General features: G+C 34.1%; 1 protein-coding gene across 1 annotated transcript in view; it reads right to left on the bottom strand.

The window, feature by feature from the left end:
• The window catches only part of LOC127836292 (low-density lipoprotein receptor-related protein 6-like), a 49,071-nt gene extending 35,671 nt beyond the window's left edge, over window positions 1-13,400 (bottom strand). The window contains 2 exon segments of the mRNA XM_052362801.1: window positions 29-428; window positions 13,193-13,400. Coding sequence (XP_052218761.1) covers window positions 29-428; window positions 13,193-13,247 — 455 coding nt within the window. The 5' untranslated portion in view covers window positions 13,248-13,400.
• Between the last annotated feature and the right edge of the window lie 8,686 nt (window positions 13,401-22,086).

The following is a 22,086-nucleotide window of genomic DNA, read 5'->3' as shown; positions in this document are numbered from 1 at the left end:
CATGTAGTAATTATTCCAACTTTCTTACCCATGGTAGGGGTCCAGTGCAATCGCTCGTGGCTGATCCAGATTCTGCCAGTACAAGACTTTACGATAATTTCCATCGAGGTCGCTTACTTCGATACGATTGGTCTCCGCATCAGTCCAGTAGAGTTTTTTCCCGATCCAGTCGCAGGCCAGTCCGTCCGGTGAGACGAGGCCTGTCGTGATGATGCCCTTGATGGTTGGCTGCGTGCGATTGATGACTGCGCGTTTGATCATCTCCAGGTTAATGTCTGTCCAGAACACATATCCCTCGGTGTACAGGAAGTCCACACCCAGGGCATCATCAAGGTGATTGAGGATGACGGACACATTCGCTTTGCCTGACGATGTGATGTTAATGAGTCGGATATCTTTTCGATTGGCCAAAAGTAGTTGTGGATTTCCTGAAGAAAAAATGGGTTGATGTATAGTATTGTACAATTTTACCTGTATTCTTTAATTCAGATTTGATAAATTATTATTAGTTTAGTTTAAACCTATTTATTTTAGCTTGATTGCATCGAATGCCTAGTAGGCTTATTGAAACGCTCTCGAGTCCGTTTCCTGGGCCTAGAACCAGTACTTGGTGTCTGCGGGGGAGATCTAAAGAACGCTCCCACAGTGGGGATTGAACCCTTGACCTCCCATTCACTAGGTGGACACCATATCCGTTACACCACGGCAAAATTATTATTAGAACAAAGGTTCCCATAAAAACAGTTGAATTCTTCCCAAATTCATGTCCTTCATGAAAATATAAAGTTGCATACATAAGTACATGTATCAGAGAATAATTGTGGTACATGTATATTAACAAGAGCGCCTGAAAGGCCCAAAGTCGCTCACCTGAGATTCAAAGGAACTGACCTGTTCCGTGCAGCCCAAGATGTCATTAGAACAAAATGTTCTTACCAACTTTCATGACTAGTGAACACCCTGGCAGCCACGTTTTTCAACAGACCAGAACCATTTTCATACACATCCAAGATATCATTTAAACAAATATACTGACAAAGTTTCATGAAGATTCATAAGTCCATATAAGGAAAAATGCGTGGCCCACTGATGGCCATGTTTTTCAAGCTACTGCAACTATTTTCAAACTTGTCCAAAATATCATTGGGACAAATCTTCTGACAAAGTTTCATGATAATCGTACAACAAATACGGCTTCTAGAGTGTTAACAAGGTTTAACTATAGCTATATAAGGAAAAATGCGATGCCCCCTTGGTGGCCATGTTTTTCCACCAACTGGAACCATTTTCGAACTCATCCAAGATATAATACAGACCAATCTTCTGACAAAATTTCATGAACATTGGACAATAAATGTGGCCTCTAGAGTGTTAACAAGGTTTTACTATAGCCATATAAGGAAAACTGCCCCGCCCTCTGGCAGCCGTGTTTTTTCACCGATATGGACCATTTTCGAACTTGTCTGAAATATCAATGAAACCAATGTTTTGACCAAGTTTCATGATGATTGGGCAAAAATTGTGACTTCTAGAGTGTTCACAAGGTTTCTCTATAGCCATATAAGAAATATTGCTCCGCCTCCTGGCGGCCATGTTTTTCAACGGACCAGATCCATTTTTGAACTCAACCAACATATCATTTAGACAAACTTTTGACAGTATAACATAAATATTAAGCATCAAATGTGACTTCCACAGTGTTCACAAGGTTTTTCTTTTTTTGACCTAGTGACCTAGTTTTTTACCCAGCATGACCCAGTTTCGAACTCAGTAGAGGTATCATTGGGACAAATGCTCTGACCATATTTCATGAAGATCAGACAATAAATGTGGCCTCTAGAGTGTTCACAAGGCAAAATGTTGACGACGCACGACGGACGACGCACTATGGACAAAAGGCAATCACAAAAGCTCACCATGAGCACGTTGTGCTCAGGTGAGCTAAAAAGGCCAACTGACACTATGGGGCAGCACTATTTATACCTATTGACTACATGTACCTAATCAGTAAACATTTGGTTTTTAAAAGATTAAATTATCCTTTAATTTATAAACAAAGTGTAATGCTTTAATCAATTATTAGTATAAATAGATCAAATGTGTAGAATAATTATCCAGTAAAAGATTAATACCATCTGCATCATAATAAACACACCCTTGTGCAATGCAAATTACAATGTAAGTCATAAAATATGTGCCAACATATAGAGGTGCAGAATCATCATACAATTGCACGCATTAATACAAGATGCCATGTTTGTTTTTCTGTAACACCACATCCAATTATTTTGCAGACAGAAAGAGGCAGATTTTTAAAGGGGCCTTTTAACGTTTTGGCAAATTGACAAAATTAAACAAGAGATATGTTTGTCAGAAACACAATGCCCCCTTATGCACCGCTTTTTTTTTTACCTTTGACCTTGAATGATGACCTTGACCTTTCACCACTCAAAATGTGCAGTTCCATGAGATACACATGCATGCCAAATATCAAGTTGCTATAATCAATATTGCAAAAGTTGACCAAGGTTAAAGTTTTGTGACACATACAATTACAGACACATACAATGACAGACCATACAATGACAGACACATACAATGACAGACAGGCCAAAAACAATATACCCCTGATCGACATTCGATCCGGGGGGCATAAAAATGTTGTTTCAGATTCCCAAAGTTTCGTTATAGTTATGATATTTGCGAGGAAATAGTAATACTGAGCATTTAACATGCTCTAAGATATACATTATATGCATCTTTTGACGATTTGAAAACCTGAAAATTATAAAGTGTTATAATAACTACGCGAAACGATTGAATAATTTGGAAAGTTCTGTAGTTGTCGTTATATTTTGTGAAAATACGAGTAATGCTTATATGAGGTAAAAAAATCTCATCATGAGCACGGATGGCTGAGTGGTCTAAGCTGAATACTTTTTACTCCAGGATTCCAGGGGTCAGTGGTTCGAGCCCACTTGAGGGGTACATTTTTTTCTTTTTTTAATTGTATTCTTGTTTTTTTTTACTGGAGATTTTAGGTCCAATGTTTAAATATATCAATATAAAGCATTCAATGACAAACTTCAATACATGCCAAAATCTGTGAAAAGGCCCATTTAAATACTGAATAGCGGTTAATTGTAGATGTGAACAAGGCAGCAACAGTTTCATAAGCAATAAAAATTAGTGATAAAACTATAATAAAATAATTTTTGTGTTTTACTTTTAGCACTTTGCACAGAAGCTGAGTAATTTGAGACAAACAATGACAGCCTATTTGACAATTTAGAACATTACACGCTATTCCCATCAGCTCATTTTTTGAGTGTGACTTTCATTTTTAACCAAAGTATTTAGAGTCACATAGCCGATGCAGTGATTTGTATTAAACCTTTTATTTTTTAAGAGTGACTATGAAGATCAACAGCTTACGATGCCTCAGACATCAAAGAAGGGCACAGTAGACAACAATACAAGTACACAAAAGACACCATGTAGCAGCCTTTTAGAGCAACAGTCAATATATTCTTGAGGAAATCATCTTAACATAGCATACCCTATGATGTTGTCACAGTAAGGAATCCTCATAATGCGGTTTAGATTTTTTCAAAAGACAGCAACAGGAGAATTGAGACACTTGTTGGTTACATTAAACCCTATTTAGTAACCTTACCTTCTGTATTTTACACAACCTATGAAGAGCTGCATTTTAAATGTCCAGTGTCAAAATCATTTTATAACCTGAATTTTACATATTTATAAATGGGGCCGTTTATTAGAGAGGGAGCATTTATGAGGAAAAAGGCAGTATACAAACATTTTTATTTTAAGGTTATTTTGCTAAAAAAATCTTCACCACTTCATGTCACTAGAGAAATAATACACCCAATGTCAAGGTTTTGATAAAAGAACCTTAAGCACATAACTGTTTAAACTCTATATATCTTAGCTTGAAGAGTTTAAAGTCATGAAGATAGTGAACAAGCATGTTAGGAGTCAACAGTCTTCCTTTAATAAGAAAGAACAGAGTGACTTTGCATGTCAATGCCACATTTTTTATGAGTGAACTTATTTACCTATGATTGAGTACAGCGCTGAAGTGGAGAAACAAACATGGTAAATTGGGTTTTATTTACAAACGTCAGTTTGTTTTTTAGTAGGACAACAGTGTGACACTAGATTACAGGTGTCACTTTGGAGGACTTTTTTCATTTTCTTTTTTATGTTTTAAAAATAAGACAACAATTTTTTTATATAAGAAAGGTGATAACAGAAATCCTAAACTTTGGGTGGGAAAATAGTTAAAGTAGTGGCACAATATGATATTTTGTTGAAATTATAAATTGAAGCAAAGTTTTATAGTTTATAGATCACAATAATTTGTTAAATAATTTGTTCAAGACATTTCAATTTTATACCAAATCATATTTCATTCAACAATACTTGGGATTACCAGAAATAAAAGCCTTTTATGATATTTACAAAAAAATCAACATACAATTACTGGTAAATATTAGAACATAAATTTAAATAGAGGATATTAGTTGGATTTGGTGGAATATAGATTTTAATTCACAAGTGATCATAGAAAGAGTTATTTTTACAAGTGGCGCAGCCACGAGAGAAAATATATTTTTTCTATGATCTGGAGTGAAGTAAAATTGATTTTCCTCCAAATCCAAAAAAAAAATATATATTTTATGCTTACAAATGATAACTTTTGTATTTGTGACATTCCGGACAAAATAATTCCCCGCTGGGCGCCTCCCATGTATTTTAAAAGGAAGCTCTTCGGTATGTTTTTATAAACATCTAAGCAGAGTAGTCCCCCTTTGTAAAATTTGCCTTTAATTAAGGTTACAGTGGCAGTGCTCCAGCTAGGATTTGAAAAGGGCAGGGGGCTTTTTTTTTCGCAAAAGAGCACCTTTGACACGCAGTATTTTGTCAAAAGGGCACTTTCGAGCGCGCTGGCGTTTTTAATAATTTTTAGAATATGTTATATTATTCCCATTATTATTAAACCATTATTAAACCATTCAAATATAATGTCAACAATAAGGAATAAATTAAATACAATGTAATAAGAGATTTAATAATTATCATATGTAAAAAAAAACTTAAAAAAAACAACATTATTTTATTTATATATTTTTTAAGGGCAGGGGGGCCCTTGGGAGGGCAGGGCGGAGGTTCAGAAGGGCAGGGTGGGGCACCCTTCATTATAAGGCCTAGCTGGAGCACTGCAATGGGGAAACCAAAGATATCTAAAAATAGTTCCTGTAAAACAATGAAAAATTATTGATAATTTTCACTGTTATTTTTCACCGTATGAAACAGTGCAATATCAGTTTTAATTCACTGACATTTCTCTATAAACCATCGGAAAGCATAAAATAAAAATTTCTAGTCATCTTAGACCAGCTACAAAATTATTCATTCATGAACATGTCAATTATTCTGACACCTTTTATCTACTATATTATATTACGAAAATAAGCTTCATTATTCATCATGCCATTCATGTGTCACATTCAGTACAAGCAATAGAAAATTAATGAAGTGTATAATTACAACATTTACAAGAAGTTAATAGGATTTTAATCTCGTTATCACTAGGTAATAAACAATATCAAGAAGGTATCTTAACTGATTACTTCAGTGTTTCTCAAATTTTACATTTATAAAATGCTGCAAAAATTGTGAAGTGGTATAATGCATGAAAATCCTATATTGCAAATGAAACGATGAAACTTCCCATAAACCCAACCAAATAAAAATGTGTGCCCCACAACTAGCCTTGAAAGCTGATTACAAGGTAAATCTAGGTGACACCTGCCAAGTGCCAAGTTCTCTCCACCTTGTTAACATACAGGCAGCTGACAAGGTGAAAATAATGTACTGCTCAGTATGCCAACCAATACTTAAATCTTTAGCCTACAATCATACAGCCCCCTGCAGTAAGTAAAACATATGACACAACATATAATCCAAAAATTATCTTGACATGATGACATTAATTAATGGCATGAGCTGTTTTTGTTCAAATCTATTTGAGAGTGAAGATAACTTTTCCCTGAGAAAGTTCAATTTTGTAAGGCTTAAGCACATAGAACATAGCTTGCATAATCTTTGAGCAATCAGGCATGATTAATCTTCAGTTATGCAAACTGTAAGTCTGCACATGTAATAACTATACCCATCTACGTGAACAGAACAATTTACGCATATACATGTACATGAACAGAACAATTTAATGTTGAAACCCATTTAGAAATATATTTTACGTGGATGAAAGGAAAAGGAAAAAGAAAGAAGTTTGTGTGATTTGCCTTTTCAGTTTAAATTGTGGGGGAAAAAAACATTATAGAAATTTAATTTCATCAAAAAGCTTACAGATAAACATTAACAAGAAATATCTTTAAAAAAGATATACGGCGTTGATAGTTCAATGAATGAGATCAAGGATAGCGAATGTCTTTTTCTGTGCAGTTCCTAGCTGCATCACACGCAGTACAGGATGTTACGCGGAGTTTTCGCGGCTTATAAAGCATGTATTAAGCAAGAGCGCGATGATTCTTGATATTGTTAATAATCGAATCAAATAGCAATGCCCGACAAACCACTTAAACAGGTTTGCAGAACGCGAGTATACATATTTAAAATATGAACGGATACTTCGCGTGTGGCCGGTTGACTCATATGTTTAAATTTCACTTCCATTCTTCTTTTGGTTTTCTGTTTTGTATCTATAGGTTTATGACCAGCAATATGTAATAATGTAAGATATTTATAAAAAAAATACATTATTACGTATTGCTTGTCATAAACCTATAGTTACGAAACTCATGCTTAATACATTAGTTAATATAGTGGAATAATTCTTGTTAAATTAATTAAAAATAATATTTATCATGGCATTGTTGGAAACAAATTAAGAGTCTATTATTGACATACCATAATAATATCGCTGAATATCTTATTTTAACTTTTTGGTCTAAAGAAAATTCTAATTCACCTAATTCACGGATAGCGTCTATATCATATTATAAAGATTCTTTAACTAGCCGCGAACTCAGGTCAGCACATAAGCGTATTCGAAGACGCAGCTTTGACCTGTAAATAAACCACACACTAACCACAAACTGACCCGTGATATCTCGCGGGTTGAGATGCAATGCATTAAAGTGAGGCCACGCTTCCACTGCTCTTTATCAGGGTTGGCACCAATCGACCGCCCCCGGTTTTAACCGGCGGTTTTTACCGGTTAAAACCGCCCCGGTCAATACTCCCGATGTGGTCATTACTGGTCAATACTGGTCAATTGAACTTTACCCCCAATTTTAATTTATATTCCATGCCTAATTAAACAATATTGATAATATAAATTAAACAGACATGTTGCAAATAATGTCTTAAGCTATTAATACCCACTATTTTATACCTGTTCATGCAATTTGTAGGCCAATCTCTCAAAATTTTGCAAATAAGTCAAAGTTGGTCAATTGGATTTTTCTGGTCGATTGAACTTTTTTTCAATTCTAATGAATTATGATGCTCAGATAATTCTGTGCTTGATTCAACAAGAACCTGTAAATTACTGTGTATGCGTTGTTCCTCATACCCCACTGTCCCCACAGTCTTCTAACAGTCTTCTCACCTATACAGGTTGGGGCACCCAAAACTGATAATAGGGCCTTAAATGGCACCTTTTTGACACAATCCTTACTTGTCATGTATTCTTGCATTGATTTCTTTTAATACTTTTTAAACAAAATAGTGTAAAAAACTTTTTTTATTGATATAAGAATATAAAAGTATAATAAGAAATAATTATTAAAAGAAAAAAATAATTGAAAAGAAGAGTAGACCCACAATTGGAAAACATAATTTGTTGGCAAAATCAAGAACTTTGATTGTTTATTCATTTGAATACCAATTGAACTTTTTAATATGAAAAGGAAAAAAACCCTCTTAATACAGAAAGGAAACAAGTTAGAAGTAACTATTAAATTAATAGTAAGTACAATGTAATCTTCTTTTGTGTGAGTGATATGAAATAGCCGAAGGGCAGATTTGCTTAATTGTCAATATCAGAGACATAACACTGCATGCATTTTATTACCAACTAAGAGGCCAGATTTATAACCCTAGAATACACAAGAGTTCTGTTTGTCCATCTGCTTATCAAATAGATATATCAATAGATAAGTGAAATGCAATGGTACCTACAATAGTACTTTAGTAACAGATGTGATACACTGAGATAAAGATATTGCCTTAGTCCTTATGTATTTGAGGCTGTTTCCGTAAATAATAAAGAAGTAACTTTTTACAGCTTTAAAGATTTTTTTTACAAAAAATAACTCAGCAAAAAGTTTATCAATTACAGAATAATTATTGATTTAATATAAAATGGCTCCTTTGTAATGTTTAAATGCTACAATTTTCAATCGACCAGTATTGACCAGTAAAGACCAGTAATGACCAGTATTGACCGGTTTTAACCGGGTATTGACCGCCGGCCCGGTCAATACTCAATTGACCGGTCAATATGCCAACCCTGCTCTTTATACTTTTACATGTTAACATGTTGACAGGAATATGGAAGTCAGTACTAAATATGAGAAAATAGCCTTTAAGTATAAACGCTGTTGCCTCTGAAAATAAAAGGTGCACGCACGAACTGTATTGATGTCGAGATTGAGTGTAAAACTGTTCTATCTATTAAGTAAGTTATGCCTTTAGACAGGAAGCGGCTTTTCTTTGATTTTGCAAACTGTCAATTCACACAGATTTTCGAGATTTTTAGGGTCCTTGGTCATTTGTTTACATGTTCACTATAGAAAATCACCTGCTAACATGAAAACTTTGGATTAAATTATCAAAATAAAAACAATGTTGCAAACTGTGTTTATATTAATTGGTAAGTAAGTTAAAAGACGTTGTGTTTGTCGTAAATCAACGAGTTTTCTATACAACAACAACTACTTCTACAACCACGTCGGGATCGATCTATATATGTTGTTTTTTGTTTATTGTAAATATTATACTACATGTACATGTACATGTGTATGTACTTGTAATAAATGTAATTTTATTTGAAAATCAGGAAGTCAAACAAAATTAAATTGATTGTTATCTCGTAAAATGCGGAGTTTCCCCCGCGTTGCCAACGCCGAGGGCCGCTGCGTCGGCTTATCAGTTTTGCCGATCGTTAACAGCCGCGTCCAAAATCATGCAAACGCCGCGTCTGGCGGGATTTTCTTAATCTCCCTCCAGGTCAATCACCGCGGAGTATGGAGGGAAATTGGGGAAAACGCATGGAGTGTACTGTAAGCCCATACATCATAACAATACAATTCTCTATTTTTTATATGTTGGTCAAAAATTGAAATGTTAACATGATAAATATATATATTATGGCCATATCAGGAAAACTGCTTATCCTCATGACCAGCATAAATCAGAAGGAAATGTTCTCAGCAAGTTTCAAAGAAAGTGCAAACAAATGTGACTGCTTATGTTCTCAAAAAATTAAAGAACAAAATGTGACCAAGTGATTTAACTCATTAAACCCAGTTTTGAACTCAGCTGATATACACTGTATCATTGGGACAATGTCCAGATCCAGTTTCATGAAGCTCTGTCTAGTTGTGGAGTTCCAATTGTTTTTTACAATTTCACCCAGTTACAATCTTGGCACAGATATCATAGGGACAAATATTTCACCAAGTTATATGAAGATTGGTCAATAAATGACGCCTCTTTTAGGCTCAAACTTTTTTCTTGAAAGGGACCTTTAACAGAGTTTGTCATGTATTGAAGCTTGTCATTAAATACTTTATATTGATAAATCAAAAATGTAAACATTGGATCTAAAAAATTAAACAAATGAAAAACAAAACAAGAGATGTGTTTGTCAGAAACACAATGCCCCCTACTGCACCGCTTTGGAGCCATATAATTGACCTTTGACCTTGAAGGATGACCTTGACCTTTTACAACTCAAAATGTGCAGCTCCATGAGATTCACATGCATGCCAAATATCAAGTTCCTATCTTCAATATTGCAAAAGTAATGGGCAATGTTAAAGTTTTCAGACAGACCGACAGACTGACAGACAGACGGACAGTTCTACTGCTATATGCCTCCCTACCCGGGGCATAAAAAGTAACCCTCAACTGGGCTTGAACCAGTGACACCTGGAGTAAAAGTCTAATGCTTAGATCACTCGGCACCATGCTCATACCATGAATGATGCATTTTATACTTTATATCAGCAATCAATGTTGTTTCACACGACGACAACAACAGAACTCCAGAACTCACCAAATTATTCAATCGTTTCCTGTTGTAACGCTTTTTAATTTTCATTTTAAAAATAGTTAAAAGATGCCTATAATGGATATTTTTTAGCATTTTAAATGTTCAGTATTACCGTATTTTGTACTATTTTCCCACGTAACTAGCGCGCCCCGTGTATAGCGCGCAGGCTGTTTTTTAAATGCCATAATGGAGAACAAAATATTTCAAAACAATAAAACCATTAAATCGGACCGAAAATGGCCGCCATTTAACTTTTGCTCAATCCAATAATCCGGGTCATTGGAAAGCTTAATTAAGCATTCAAAAGAGGAAGTGTCATTATGATTAGGAGCATGGGTTGCATAGCACTATACTTTTCTGACAATTTTCTAATTTTCTAGCAACAGATTAACAGCCCACGTGCATTTTGTGTAAAACGTTCGAAAATATTAATTCATGTACATCATGCTATTCTACCTCTGGTTAAGTATTGGCTTTAAATTTGAATGCTGAATAAAAACTTCGTGGCGCATGGGAGACTGGGCTACAGTTGCTGAGATATGTCAGTATTGACGACACGTAAAACTGTTAATCTATTATGTTGGACTAGTGATTATTTGTTGCATTACACAGACGTGAATGTGATGAACAATGAAGGTACTAAAAACCAGGACCAAACTGGAAAACACTAAGAAGTCCCTGTTCACACCTACCGTTAGCCGCAAAAAAGACCTCATTGACACCTACCTTTACCAGTCCAACGATAGCTGCCAATGTAGAAGTGCACAAACACAAACAGAGACAAAGAAATGTTTGCATACATGTACTTTATTCAAACATTTTATTTTTTGTAAAAAACTGTCGCTACTCCGTTCATATCTGCTGTTACTGGCTTTTTGTTGTTCGACAACGGCCCCTTCAGTCTGTAAGATTATAGGGTGTAGTTTTCCGGAATAAAAAATGGCTGCTATTATGAATATTTACGATTAGGAAATGATTTTTTTGCAATTTAGCAGCCAGGATAGCGTTGTATCAATGTATAACGCGCACTAACTTTTTTTTAATTTGGAGGTAAAAAATGCTCGTTATATAGACAAAATAACAACTATTATAACTGCAGTGACTACATGTATTTGCGAATCTGAAACATTTTTTTTTATAATTTGGTAAATTATTTACCAAAACATGCAAAGGCCCCTTTAAAATGGTCAGAGCTAATTGTGGGTAGTGCATGCAATATAATTGATGCTGAAAGATTGATTAGCAAATACAGATGTTTGATTAAGCGAGGCATAATAAATGATAATTGGATAAATGTTACTACCATCAATATTTTTTTGAAAGGGACAAACTTTATCATCGCAAGGACGCTACATGTAACAGAAACAAAGATGCTGATACAATGTTACCTCCTGTATTACAAATATCAAAACAATCATATTGCTAATTGACAACAGTTTTTTTTTAATGATTGAACTATACAAAAGTCTGCACAAAACTTTAACATAACTTTAAAATTCTTGTTAAGTTCTGCAGTAATTTCAAAATCCTTAATATACTTAAAACCAGTGCTCCAGCTAGGATTTGAAAAGGGCAGGGGGGCTTTTTTGTCAAAAGGGCACTTTCGACGCGCAGTATATTGTCAAAAGGGCACTTTCGAAGCGCAGTATTTTGTGAATAGGGCACGTTCGAGCGCGCGGGTGTTTCTGTAATGCTTCCTATTCCATGTTAATTTATATGTTATAAATAATTGTATTATTCCCATTATTATTAAACCATTCAAATATAATGTCTACAATGAGGATTAAAATAATTACAATGAAATAAGAGATTTATGAATTATCATATGTAAAAAAAAAAAAAAAAAAAAATTTTTGAGAGGGGGGGGGGGGGCAGGGCGGGGGTTCGGGGGGCAGGGCGGAGGTTCGGGAGGGCAGGGCGCGGCGCCCTTGGATTTAGGCCTAGCTGGAGCACTGCTTAAAACTATTAAATGTTTGGTACTTTTAATCTTCATTAGTGAACATGATGTAAACAGTTGATAAAACAACAAATTGTCTCCATGCTGGATAGTTAAATCTACACAGAACTTCAACCAATAAAACAACCTGTTATTAAAACAGTCCTTGTTGGTGTTGTTTTTATAACTGAATTTCACAATCATACTTCAACTTAAATAATCCAAATTTATCCCTATTCCATTAAAAACAACAGCCAATCAGAATCCATGACTCAATGAGAACGTATTTCCAAGATGGCCACTTGACATGATGTAAACAAAACAAATAGTAAGAAGTTTTGGTATTCGTTTAAATCAGCGAAAAGTATCCAAATTGATTAACAAAGGATTATACTTGTGAAATTAAATCTTATTTCATTTGAACTCTTTAGTTAATAAAATATTTTACCGATTTATACACAATTACCCACGACTTAATAAGGCAATAGCATATAGTAATGTTCATTGAACAGCATTTTCGAAGTTTGGTTGGCCTTATGCATATTGCAATCGAGTGCTCTCGCTTTTGTGAGGTGACGTCTCGATACCAGGTAAACAAAGCATGTATTGTATGTAATTTTCAGGTTGGTATGGAACTATTGGCCTCGCATTGCTATACATGCTGTAAATAAACAATTTCTGACTGGATTTAATGGGAAATAAATAAATGTTTAAATGTTATTATTATTATCATTGTTGAATTTAGAAACAAAAAGAAAACGTTCAATTAATTTTTCTTTTCATTATCACAAAATAACCTTGCCAATCACAAATCAGTGTCTCAATAAGACCTGAAATCGCTGAAAGTGCAACCAACTATTATTGTCGGCAGACTTCAAAGGGCTTTTGATCATTTGAATACACAAAACAACAAAACAAGTGCTCACCTCGAGAAAGCGACACTAATCCAAAGATCAGGAATAGTAAAGGTATTGGTCCCATACCTAGGGATGAAAATTGTTTATTTTATTTGCACAACACATATTATAAGATGCACTCCACGTGCTGTTTTGTTTCAATGTGTGAGAGATACTTTATCTCTTTCATGTTTTGTCGGCCATTATTTTTGTGTATTGAGGACAAGGAACTATTTGTGAATCATTGTGCGATCTTGTGTTGCAAAAGGATAACACATATACAAAAATAATTACATAAATAAATGAAATAATTGATATTTTGAAGTTTAATCTACCGTTTTTATTGAATTAGCGAAAACAAACAATCGTGTTTCGAACACTCTAAGCGCACTACTTTGCTACACAAAAAAACGTGATTTTTGATTCCCATCGATAGTTATATGGCCGGGAACCTGCATCCCTTATTTAGGGACGCCCACCTCAGCGCAGATATGTGACTGGAACCAGCATAGCATGTGTGGTCATAATATACTAAATAGTTTACCGATAGATTTTAATTTTAAAGCGACAACTTTAAGCGAAAATAAATGCAACGTTTTGCACAAACTAAAAGACCCACAAAACCATACCTTTTCTTAAAGGCAATTCTAAGCGGAATCAATTTATGCAAGAAAGAATATATGTCATGTACAAACCAAGTGTAGTAGGACTGGTTTTCTCCCTTCATTCAAATTATTGCCATTTTAATGTCAACTACTTGTATATGTATTTCCCTTTAGTTAATTAGTGAACATATTGTATTATAATATGTTGTGTTCAATTGCCTATCAGTTACTTGTATATTTTGTATTATTGGCGTCGCCCTGGAGTGCGGCGACTAGTATGTAATGCATTTTTTTTCGCTTATGGGAGGAGAAGTTATTTTACGGATCAATGAATATATTTTTGTTTTAAGAATATCTTGCATAGTGGTGATTTTTTTGTGTAAATTAGTGTAAATAAGTACTGCATTTGTGCTTATTACATTTATTACAACATTTATTGCCAATAATGCAAAGCTAATTGTTTTAATTAATAACTGATCCACAACTGATCACAGGGGAAAGATCACAGGGACTGGGCAAATACGCGAAACTTTCTGGTTCCGTATAAAAACAAATGATGTTTTGTATTATAACAAAACATAATCAAAATAAATTTATTTTTTTTGTTTTTTTCTAATTTGCTTATTTAGTGGAGAATCAATGTAGTACGATATTTGACGACCTATCGCGCAAACAAGTTAATTGGAAGGCGTAGTGGTACGAAAACGTACAATGTATTAGTTTATTAATAGACATATAAATAATAACGATCGCTATACACAACTTCACCAAATAACAGTACATAAGTGAATGTCAGCAGGAATAGCTCAGTTGGGAGAGTGTTAGGCTGAAGTTGTTTACGCAACATTCATCTAAAGGCCCCCCGGTTCAATCCTGGGTTTCGGCGGCTGACAATTTTTTCGGTCATGTTTATAAATATAATAAAGCTTTATTTTATGTAGACATATTAAAATCCATTTTACTACAATCGGACATTTTCATTAAAATTAATGGATGTAACATGGTGACAACGTTAATTAAAATTTCTTACATCACTTAAATATCTTATAATTAATACACGTGTTTTTATATTAACAAATAAATGCAAACAACACATCTATTATCCATGTATTTTTATGATTGTCTATCATAGGCCTATCCCTACCACATATAGAGCGCGAAATGCGACACGTATTATTGATTGTAACAAGGAGTTGCGATAAAGGAAGCAGCCGCTAATCAAGGAGGAGCTGTGTCCCAGCAACCCGTTTCCCTAGAGTCAAGCACTCCTCGGATTTTTTTTAAGAACCACATATAGAGCGCGAAGCGCGACGCGTATTACTATCCAGGTGGTATGGGGCCTTTAGCATTATCGTACCATTACATCCATAGTTATCTTCCTTAGAAGTTGAGAAATTTTGAAATCCTTGTTCGAAGTCCAAAATTTTCATCCGATTGTTCCTAAACTTTCACAGTTTTTTATCAATGAGGACCCAACCCAAACTCTATATGAGCAATATCGGACCATAAGTCTAGAATTATGTCTCTTTGAATTTAAAAAAAAATATGAAAAACTGCTTGGTTAGGTGATTATGTCAACATTTTTCATCAGATTCTTTCCAAACTTACAGTGTCTTCATATCAATGAGCATTTTTACCTCATTTAAAATGAGAAACATCGGGATATAAGTCCAGATTTTTTTTCTATAAAATTTGACCAAATAAACTATTTCCACTTGTTTAAAAGATTTCACAACTTTCGTCTGAATCTTTCCAAACTTGTTAAGTGTTTTTATATCAGTATTACCGGTACTCGAACCCTATTGAAAATGATGAATATCGGAGCAATAAATCTATTATGATCTTTTACTGAATTTCAAAGTATTGTGAAATGCAGCTTCTTTATACAATTTACAGTTTTCATTCATTTTTTTTTTCAGACTTTTACAGTGTTTTCATATCAATGAGTACTTAACCCCTATCGTAAATGAGCAACGTAAGAATAAGTTCAGAATTATCTCCCCTTGAAGTTGAGAAAAATGTGAAATGACGCTTACAAGATGAAGCAGATTTTTTAAAACCTACACAGTTCTTTTCCATTAATGCAAACTGCACACGGATACCAGTAAAAAAAGGAAACCAATGTAAATAAAATGAACATTATAATAAACATCATACATAATGGTTATTTGGGGGTTATAACACAAAATCGTAGATAATGGTTATACCAGTATCTTTTTCTATTTTGTTTAAAATAATCGGCCAATATATTAATATTTACAGTAGAAATAAAATCGTTCCATGTAACTTCATTGAGTGCCTTTTACACTGAAATTCCTGACGCCATTTGTTGCTTTGCATCAATACTTATCTTGTAATATGTTGATATACATTTGTGTATATTCTGTAAGTGTTCTGTGTACATATAAAACTGGAGACGACATACCCATCAGGGAGCGGTCTCGTAGGATCGGGTGGTAAAATTTGGCTAAAATAACTGCTTAATATGCCCAGGGGGGGATGACATGGGGGTATCATAAATTGTGACACTAGGCTGCAACATGTGGTTTATGCAGGGACCCAAGTATAGGTCCCTGGACGGGTTTATGACACCTTGTTTTTTTTGTAATTGTCTGGGCAGTATCCGATCATAACGAGATAATCGGGCTGTGATGAACAAAGGTGCAATAAAACACCAGGATAAAAATGCTGCAGCAAAGAGTGTCAATATTGGTGTGAACAATTAAATCAAACAATTACATTATTCAAGAGAATTTATTTTATGTGTAACAAGGTACGTTTTTTCAGACAAATAAAGTTTGAAATCAGGTACAATATGTTGCGTACATAAATTCGATCTATTTAATTGTTGTTTGTTTTCATCATTACTTGTTTTCGTTCGTTAAATTTAATATATTCTGAAATAAGTTCAATTGATGAGATTTTTTTTAACAAAAAATGGTCGCGAAGAAGTGCCAAGTATGGAGATTTTTGTCATAACAACATACAGAGCTCTTACACTGTGTTCTACTCCGGAGTTCGTTGTTAGTAAAAACAAATAATAACAACAATATAATCGTTTTAAAAATGCATTTCCTTGCATGCAAATGTTTTATTCTGACATAAATAGTAAAATTTTATTTGATATGTTGCATGATTATCGTTACAAACGATGATTTTGTCAGCCTTCCCTTTATGCGCTTTTATGAATTCCACCTCTTTTTGTAAACCAGTGGGCGGAGTCTAAACTTTTCAGGTGGGGTGATTTAACACTTCGATTTCCATTTTCAATGGTAAAGGTCATGTTCCCAAGTGGTAAAAAGGCGCTCAAATCATATGCCAATGATCAATACCATTAAAATATAAACGTTCGTCGTTTTTTTTCAATATTTGGCATTTTAATAAAAAATTTACGTTTAAAGTTTAGTGGTAACAGTGCGGGATTTGTCTTGCGACACACAGGGTTATTGAACGGAATGTTTAATGTATTTTCACACTTCAATGTACTAAAATGAAATATGCGAAAAGCGATAGCTTTGATAGGCGTCAATATAATAAAAAATGAAATATTTGCACAATTTGCGCATATACGGTATAGTGCAAGAGACGTTGATATTATCAGCGACACTGTATAATTTTCTCTCTAGCGGATTTTGTATCATCTCATTACGTCACATCCGGCTAAGGGACACAACTCTTACACTAGTAAATGCGAATAACTGAAAGGGTCTATAGCGAAGCTGTGTCGGCGAATGAAGGCCGGGGGCGTCGCCACCGTGCTGGTGGACGACATTTGTTAGAGGTGGTCCTTCCATGACGCCGCTCTCACTGCCCGTCGCTTTGCTGCTAAGAGTAGCCCTATAGCCCACTACGCGGCGAAGCATTTTTCTGGTGGCTTTCAGGGTAAATGTGTAGGAGGTTTAGCATTGGTCTATAAAAACAATTTGTTTGTAAAGGTCCCTGGTTGAGCATTGGTCTATATAAACAACGAAATTCAAACGTCTGAGCTAGTGTCCTGCTAAAAAAGCCAACACAATTCTTTTGAAATCATGGCCATGACGAGTGAAGGTTTAGTTTTTAGAAAAACAAATATTTTATGTGTCAATTGCTGTCACCGGATAATACATGAAGTATGCACCGGATAAGGGCAGAGACTAATAAACTTAAGAATAGTACGTTCAAAGAATACATTGGATTCTGTTGATATGGTAAATACTTAAAAAAAATCTTGATTTTAGATTGTTACGTAAACAGGTCTGTTATTTCTCGTCCCTCAGCCCCTGAACGCTCTGTCTAAACGCATGAAAATGTTTTAACTTAACCCTGAAAAAAGGTTATTAAAACAAGACATTTCAGGTTACAGATTGTATTGGTTCATACACAATGTTATGTAGGACGCGTGCTATTGTAGAATGACCGATTCATCTATAATATGTATAATATATAACAACCATTTGATTGTTTTAATATTAAAATTGAATAGACAATTTGATAACGATGTGATTTTTTAGACCAGTTCAGCAGTAATAATTGTACAATATAATTGTTGTCGTATTAACTATTTATGTTTAGTTTGGAGTGATTGTAATTAAAGATAATAATGTTATTGAATATTAAAGAAAATTAACGAATGGTCAATATTTGTGGTAAAATATTTTTTAATTTCATGATGAATAACAATTTACCAGTCCGGTCAAGCTCGATCGAAATACGCATGCACTTATACTAGACCATTGTTCCTATGTCGAGTTTTCCACAAGAGGGTTCGACAAAATATACGTTTTTTTTATGTTTTTGTTAGTGGACATTTCTTCTTCTTGAAGGGAGAATTTTACAGAAAAGTGCGAATATACATCGATACAATCCGAATCGTCAACCCATATCATTTTGAGCAACAACTTCAAGTGCTATATTAAACATACGTTGTACACATGTTGTTCATAAAACCTGATGAAAAGCATGTAATCATCTGTATATGTATCAATTGATTTCTTGTAATATTCAGTTTCCGGAATTTATCCGGTGCCAGTATTTTATGGTTTCGTCTGTAATCCGGAGCCCGTGAAATTAATATGCGGCCCTTTTAAAACGCAAATGCTCACGTTCTTCTATGTTGCCTGTAATTTCCTTCGATTTTATTATATATCTGAATGATTCCTACAACATTGTTAACTAGTAGTAGTATATGTTTGTTCTCGTCGGTTACAAAAAGGAAGTATTTTGAACTATTTTATGACTATGAGATAGGTATTGTTCATTTGTTTTCGTTCGTTTTGATTAATTATTTTATTTTAAAAACGAATTATGAGGTAAACCATTTAGCTTGGGGATTTAGGTTCATTTATCAGCAAAATCTTTCAAACTTGTAAGCAAGCACCAAATTTTCCATGAATGTACCTTAACATGTGCTCTTTCCAAAAAACCCGTTAGCCACCAAAAAATAATAACATGGCGTCCTTTCTTTCCAAAATGGCGGCCGCATAATTGTGTATACAATTTTATTTAAAATCAAGGTATTTGCACTCGGAGACTAATGAAAACAAACATTATTCAGATTGCTTTGTTGTTAAGAATGTTTAAAAGATACAATTTATTTTTCTTTGACATTTAGATATAAAATATTGTACATTTGTATCGAAATTGTCGCAATTTGCACAATAATTGTGAACCACATATGTACATATATATCACAATAAAGTTATAATATAAAGACAATACACACACATGTATGGCACACATAAACATCTGTGTTAAAACATGTTGAATAAATAAGTATATATAACATTTTAAAAGAAAACTATTTTATACCCAGGGGTGCGCTTATTATGGATTTATTGGTATCAATTGTTGGACAGTACCTTCCAAAAATAAAAATAACACAATATAAACCACAATCATCACCTTTGTCATAAAAACCAGTTTGAACTTGATTATTAATAATAGTTGATTGTAAATCTAGAGGTGCAACATGAAATGTAATATTTATTGACTCTACGTTATGTGTGATCAATCTTGTTTACTGACTTTTAATTGAGTTTGAAATACTAGCAGGGTTATTCAGAACTTCTCTCCTTATAATGTATATGAACTTTCTTTTATCACATATATTGTTTAAGGATCGTTGGGTGTTTAACTATGGTATGATTAAACGTATGATCTTATTAAGACATTTACTGGCACTTTATTGTAATTGGTACTGTTTACATACGCCCTACAATCAATGCAGAGTATGAAAACTCATATTCGAAGATTGCTTTATATTGAATATGTAACTTGGCTGATAAAATGGCAATCTTTATTGCAACTATCTTAGTTTGAGATAAATAAATGATGTAAACACTCGTCAATAGACTGTATCAAGATGAATACGGATAAAACCCCAAACACGTGTTGTTGACGTCCTAGCATTTAACCTGTACATGTATATGCATATCAGGTGATTTTTAGATGGTCGCTTAGCGACCGTCTAAGGTGGTTAGTCTAAAATTCAGGTCAATACGCCTTAGCTACTAGGAGACCAATACCCGTTTACTACGCGTATCCGCACGAGAAAGAGTTGTATAATTTATGCAAGAGGTTTGAGTTCTCCAATTATATTCATTCACAAATGGAAACATGATATTAATATCGTGTTAAATGCAATAGTTTCGAACGGTGCTTTTATAGAAAAGAATCAATAAACAATGATCGTATTGTACGTGTCGCGGTGGATATTGTTTATGAATGAATAAAATAGTCCACTTTCTGCAGCGTCTTCATGACGTAGTATTTTTGCTCAGTCCATATATGATGCTATTAATAGATGCGCCTGTCGATAAACATAGGAAAGTCCACGGGCGATAACAACGCAATAGGTTACGCTCTCACATACACCTCAATGACGTAGTACAGGTCATTCGTAAATTGAGGCTATTAATAGATTCGGGAAAAAGTTAACGATTAATTATATTCTCAATTTATAAAACGTTGAACATAAGTTCAACAATAACTTCAGCGAAACGATAGACAAAAACAAAAAAAAATGCTTCATAATCGCTAAACCCGAATATAACAAACAATTTATAATAATAATACAAATGACCTGTTTCGTAACCTCGTTCATTCTTCTACAGCGGGTATTTCTGGAAAACGTTCTTTGGTTCTCAACAGATAGCGACGATCTTTTGTATTTACGGGTGCTAGCAACGCAATAGTAGAAGGTTAGTATAGAAGGTTTAGCTTGTTTATATTCACAGTTCTCAATACATAGACAGTTGGATATGAGTTCATCAATTACTACAGGCATACTATAGGCAACCTCGAAAATGCTTTATAATCGCTTAAACCGAAAACAACTAAATATATTATATTAAATATATTTATAACAATAAATATCTTAAAAGTGTTTTCGGTGTATACGCTGACTTTGAAATAAAGTTTGCAATTTACTTTTCTAAATAAAAAAATACAATTAAACAAAAGTTAAACTATTGTGTTGTGTTTTTCACTTGTAAGTTGCATATTCACCGCATGAAATGTGTGTTAGCATTGTCAAACCACACATTAGTGTTAGTAGATACAGGAAATATCTTTAAAAAAAGATATACGGCGTTGATTGTGGTTGCAGTTAATGAAAGGTAAAGACTTCAATGAATGAAATCAAAGATAGCGAATATCTTTTTCTGTGCAGTTCTTCGCTGCAGCAAACGCAGTACGGGATGATACGCGGAGTTTTCGCGGCTTATTTTACATTATTACATATCGCTGGTCATAAACGTATAGATACAAAACAGAAAACCAAAAGAAGAATGGAATTGAAATTAAAACATATGAGTCAACCGGCCACACGCGAAGTATCCGTACATATTTTGAATATTTATACGCGCGTTCTTCGAACAAACCTGTTTTAGTGGTTTGTCTGGCGTGGCTATTTGATTCGATTATTAACAGTATCGAGAATCATTGCGCTCATGCTTAATTCATTAGTCAATATGATGGCATAATTCTTGTTAAATTAATTAAAAATAATATTTATCATGGTATTGTTGTAAAACACATTAAGAATCTATTATTGACATACCATATGATATCGCTGGATATCTTCATTTAACATCTGTCTGGTCTAAAGAAAATTCCAATTCACCTAGTTCACGCTATAGCGTCTTTATTATTTATCATGGTATTGTTGTAAAACACATTAAGAATCTATTATTGACATACCATATGATATCGCTGGATATCTTCATTTAACATCTGTCTGGTCTAAAGAAAATTCCAATTCACCTAGTTCACGCTATAGCGTCTTTATTATGTAACGATTATTTTCCTGGCCGCGAACTCCGAACAGCACATAGGGTAGAC

This window comes from Dreissena polymorpha, chromosome 1 (genome assembly GCF_020536995.1).
Source record: "Dreissena polymorpha isolate Duluth1 chromosome 1, UMN_Dpol_1.0, whole genome shotgun sequence".
NCBI lineage: Eukaryota > Metazoa > Mollusca > Bivalvia > Myida > Dreissenidae > Dreissena > Dreissena polymorpha.
This window is presented reverse-complemented; position numbering and strand designations above follow the sequence as displayed.